This window comes from Calidris pugnax, unplaced genomic scaffold (assembly GCF_001431845.1).
Source record: "Calidris pugnax isolate Ruff unplaced genomic scaffold, ASM143184v1 scaffold809, whole genome shotgun sequence".
NCBI lineage: Eukaryota > Metazoa > Chordata > Aves > Charadriiformes > Scolopacidae > Calidris > Calidris pugnax.
Window position 1 is genome coordinate 18806 of NW_015091507.1, and position 3451 is coordinate 22256.

The 3451-nt window shown below is 59.8% G+C and overlaps 1 protein-coding gene across 1 annotated transcript in view; it reads right to left on the minus strand.

The window, feature by feature from the left end:
• Positions 1-3422, minus strand: part of VPS52 (VPS52 GARP complex subunit) — an 8736-nt gene extending 5314 nt beyond the window's left edge. Inside the window, 9 exon segments of the mRNA XM_014961726.1 lie at positions 776-909; positions 1030-1087; positions 1190-1322; positions 1402-1502; positions 1597-1747; positions 1860-2035; positions 2963-3030; positions 3161-3236; positions 3375-3422. Of these exon segments, the coding sequence (XP_014817212.1) occupies positions 776-909; positions 1030-1087; positions 1190-1322; positions 1402-1502; positions 1597-1747; positions 1860-2032 (750 nt within the window). The 5' untranslated portion in view covers positions 2033-2035; positions 2963-3030; positions 3161-3236; positions 3375-3422.
• Between the last annotated feature and the right edge of the window lie 29 nt (positions 3423-3451).

Below are 3451 nucleotides of genomic sequence, written 5' to 3' on the forward strand. Positions count from 1 at the left end.
CCTCCTTTCAGGTAGTTGTAGAGGGCAATGAGGTCTCCCCTCAGCCTCCTCTTCTCCAAACTAAACGTGCCCAGTTCCCTCAGCCTCTCCTCGTAGGACTTGTTCTCCAGACCCCTCCCCAGCTTGGTGGCTCTCCTCTGGACACGCTCCAGCACTTCAATGTCTTTCCTGTAGTGAGGGGCCCAAAACTGAACACAGCCCTGGAGGTGAGGCCTCACCAGGGCCCAGTACAGAGGCACCATGACTTCCCTACTCCTGCTGGCCACGCTGTTCTTGATACGAGCCAGGATGCCATTGGCCTTCTTGGCCACCTGGGCACACTGCTGGCTCATGTTAAGCCTGCTGTCCACCAACACCCCCAGGTCCTTTTCTTCTGGGCAGCTCCAGCCACTCTTCCCCAAGCCTGGAGGTAGCGTTGACCAAAATGCAGGACCCGGCACTTGGCCTTATTGAACCTCATCCCTTGGCCCATTGATCCATCCTGTCCAGATCCCTCTGTAGAGCCTTCCGACCCTCAAGCAGATCAACACTCCCACCCAGTTTGGTGTCATCTGCAAACTTACTGAGGGTGCATTCGATCCCCTCGTCCAGATCATCGTTAAAGATATTGAACAAGACTGGCCCCAGAACCGAGCCCTGAGGGACACCACTGGTGACCGGCCACCAACCAGATCTAGCTCCATTGATCACAACTCGCTGGGTACAGATGGACAGACAGAGGTCAGGACATACCCCCAACCTCTTATTTCTCCTCCTTTCATTTCCCCCGACTCACCCTCACGTCGCTCTTCTGCGCGGCGTGGGGCACGATGATGGGGCCCTCCAGCTCGGCCGCCCCGATGACGCTGCCGCGGTTGCCCAGGGTGAAGACGGTGTTGCGGTTCTTCAGCGAGGGCTTGGAGAAGAAACGTGATGGGAAAGGAGAGGGGACACACAGGAGATAACGGGGGTCAAGGAAATAACAAGGTGGCCCCGGTCCCCTCCCTCAAACCCCCCCCATCTTCATCCCCACACACAACCCCAGGATATCTTTCTTGGCCGTGTCCTCCACGCCCATGAGATCGTCCTTCTCCGCCACCTCCTCGTACTGCGGGGACAAAACGGGAAGGGATCAGTGCCTGAAGCGCGTCCCCCCCCATGTCCCCAAGGCCACCTTATGTCCCTCCAGCCCCTCAACCCCCTCCCCAACCTGGATCTTCATCAGGCGGCTGGTGTAGGATTTGAAGTAGGAGAGGTAGATCTTGCTCATGGTGTCCACGTACTGCTCCCGCAGCTCCTGCGCCACCGTCCGCTCGTTGCCCAGCAGGAACTGGTAGAAAAACCTGCCCGGGGAGGTGAGGAGATGTTGGGGTACCCCCACCCTTCCTCCCTGCACCCCCATTTCCTTCCCCAGCACCCCACCTGTACTTCAACAAGGCGTTTTGGGGGATCTGGTAGTTGGTCATGGGCTTGCGGAAGGAGTAGATCTTCTGCAGGACGAACTCGCGGATCTTGGTGACGGCCTTGGGGTGGGGGACAGGACACAGGGATGGGTTGGATGGAGGGGTGCTGAGGGGGTCTCCTGGGTGCTGGGGGAGGTGCGTGGGGTCTCGTCACCTTAATCTTGAGCTTCTCCAGGACGTGCTGGACGTCGGCGCAGGCCACGGTCTCCCGGAAGGCCTGCTCCTTCACCGAGTTGATTTTCCCGTTGAGCTCCTGCAGCTGCTCCAGGAATTCCGGCTCCGTCACCGGCGCCTCCAGGATGGTGCTGCGAGGTGACAGGGAGGTGACAGGAGGTGACAAGGAGGTGACAGGAGGGGACAGGGAGGTGGCAACCACCTCGGTCTCTCTCTTTCATCCCCCCCCTGTGTGATCCCCACCTGATCATGGCGGCGGGGACCACCAGTTCATCCAGGAGCTGGCCCAGCTGCAGCCGCACGGCCCGGCGGTTCTTCAGCCTCAAGTTCATGGCCACCGACTGCTCCTGCAGCGTCCGGATCTCGGAGCTGATGCTGCTCAGGTCACACTGGAAGGCGCTCAGCATCTGCTCCATGCGCTGGGGACACACACACACAGAGTGCTCACAGAATTGTCAGAGCTGGAAGGGACCTTCTGGAGATCATCCAGTCCAACTCCCTGGCCAAAGCAGGGTTGCCCAGAGCACATCACTCAGGAGCATCCAGGTGGGGCCTGAAGATCTCCAGAGAAGGGGACTCCACACCCTCCCTGGGCAGCCTCTTCCAGGGCTCTGCCACCCTCACCCCAAAGAAGTTCTTCCTCAGATTGGAGGACACATGTTCCAGCTTATGCCCGTTGCCCCTCATCCTGTCACTGGGAACCACTGGAAAGAGTCCATCTCCATCCTCCTTCAACCCACCCTTTAGACACTTAATAAGGTCTCCCCTCAACCTTCTCTTCTCCAGGTTGAAGACCCCCAGCTCTCTCAGCCTTTCCTCATCAAGAAGATGCTCCAACCCCTCCATCATCTCTGGTGCCCTACACTGGACTCTCTCCAGCAGTTCCCAGTTTCTCTTGAACTGGGGAGCTCAAAACTGGACACAGGATTCCAGTTGTGGCCTCCCCAGTGCAGAGCAGAGGGGGAGAATGACCTCCCTCCACCTCCTGGCCACACTCTTCCCTACGTAGCCCAGGATTCCATTGGTCCTCTTGGCCACCAGAGCACACTCCTGGCTCCTGGAGAGTTTCCCATCCACCAGGACCCCCAGATCCTTCTCCTCAGAAGCGCTTTCCAGAAGATCCACCCCCAACCTCTACTGGTGCCTGAGGTTCTTCCTCCCCAGGTGGAAGACCCTACACTTGCCCTTGGTGAACCTCATGAGGTTCTTCTCTGCCCAGCTCTCCAGGTCACGCTGGATGGTGGCACAGCCCTCTGGTGTGTCAGCCTGAGTGTCCTCAGGAGCCACCTTGGGGACATTTGGGGCCACCTCGGGGACATTTGGGGCCACCTCATCCCGCTCCTCACCTCCAGGATGGCGTCGCAGGCCGTGATCTGGTTGTGCAACGAGGCGATGTTCTCGCTCTCCTTGATGTCTGGGAGGGCAGTTCAGGGCCAGGTTGGGGACACAACGGGGGACGTTGGGGACACTCTGGGTCCCCCCCCTCTCTCCCGTGACAGCCACCACCCCCCATGTCCCTCCCCAACCCCTAAGAAGAAGGATACAGTCGCGGATGGAGGCGCGCTCGACCTCCTGCAGCTCCAGCTCCACCTGCTTGGAGTACTGCCGAAGGTCCACACCCTGGGGGGGACACCCGTGTCACCGGGGACACACACACACACACACACACACACAACGCTGTGGGGCTGGGGACGCTATGGGGCTGGGGAAACTATGGGGCAGGGTGTTTGAAGAGGGGGGACACAAGTGCCAACTCACCGTCTTCAGGGCCTCCTGCACCAGAGCGTCCTCCAGGTTGGCCTGGATGTGAACTGGGGAGGGGGGGGGGACACCAG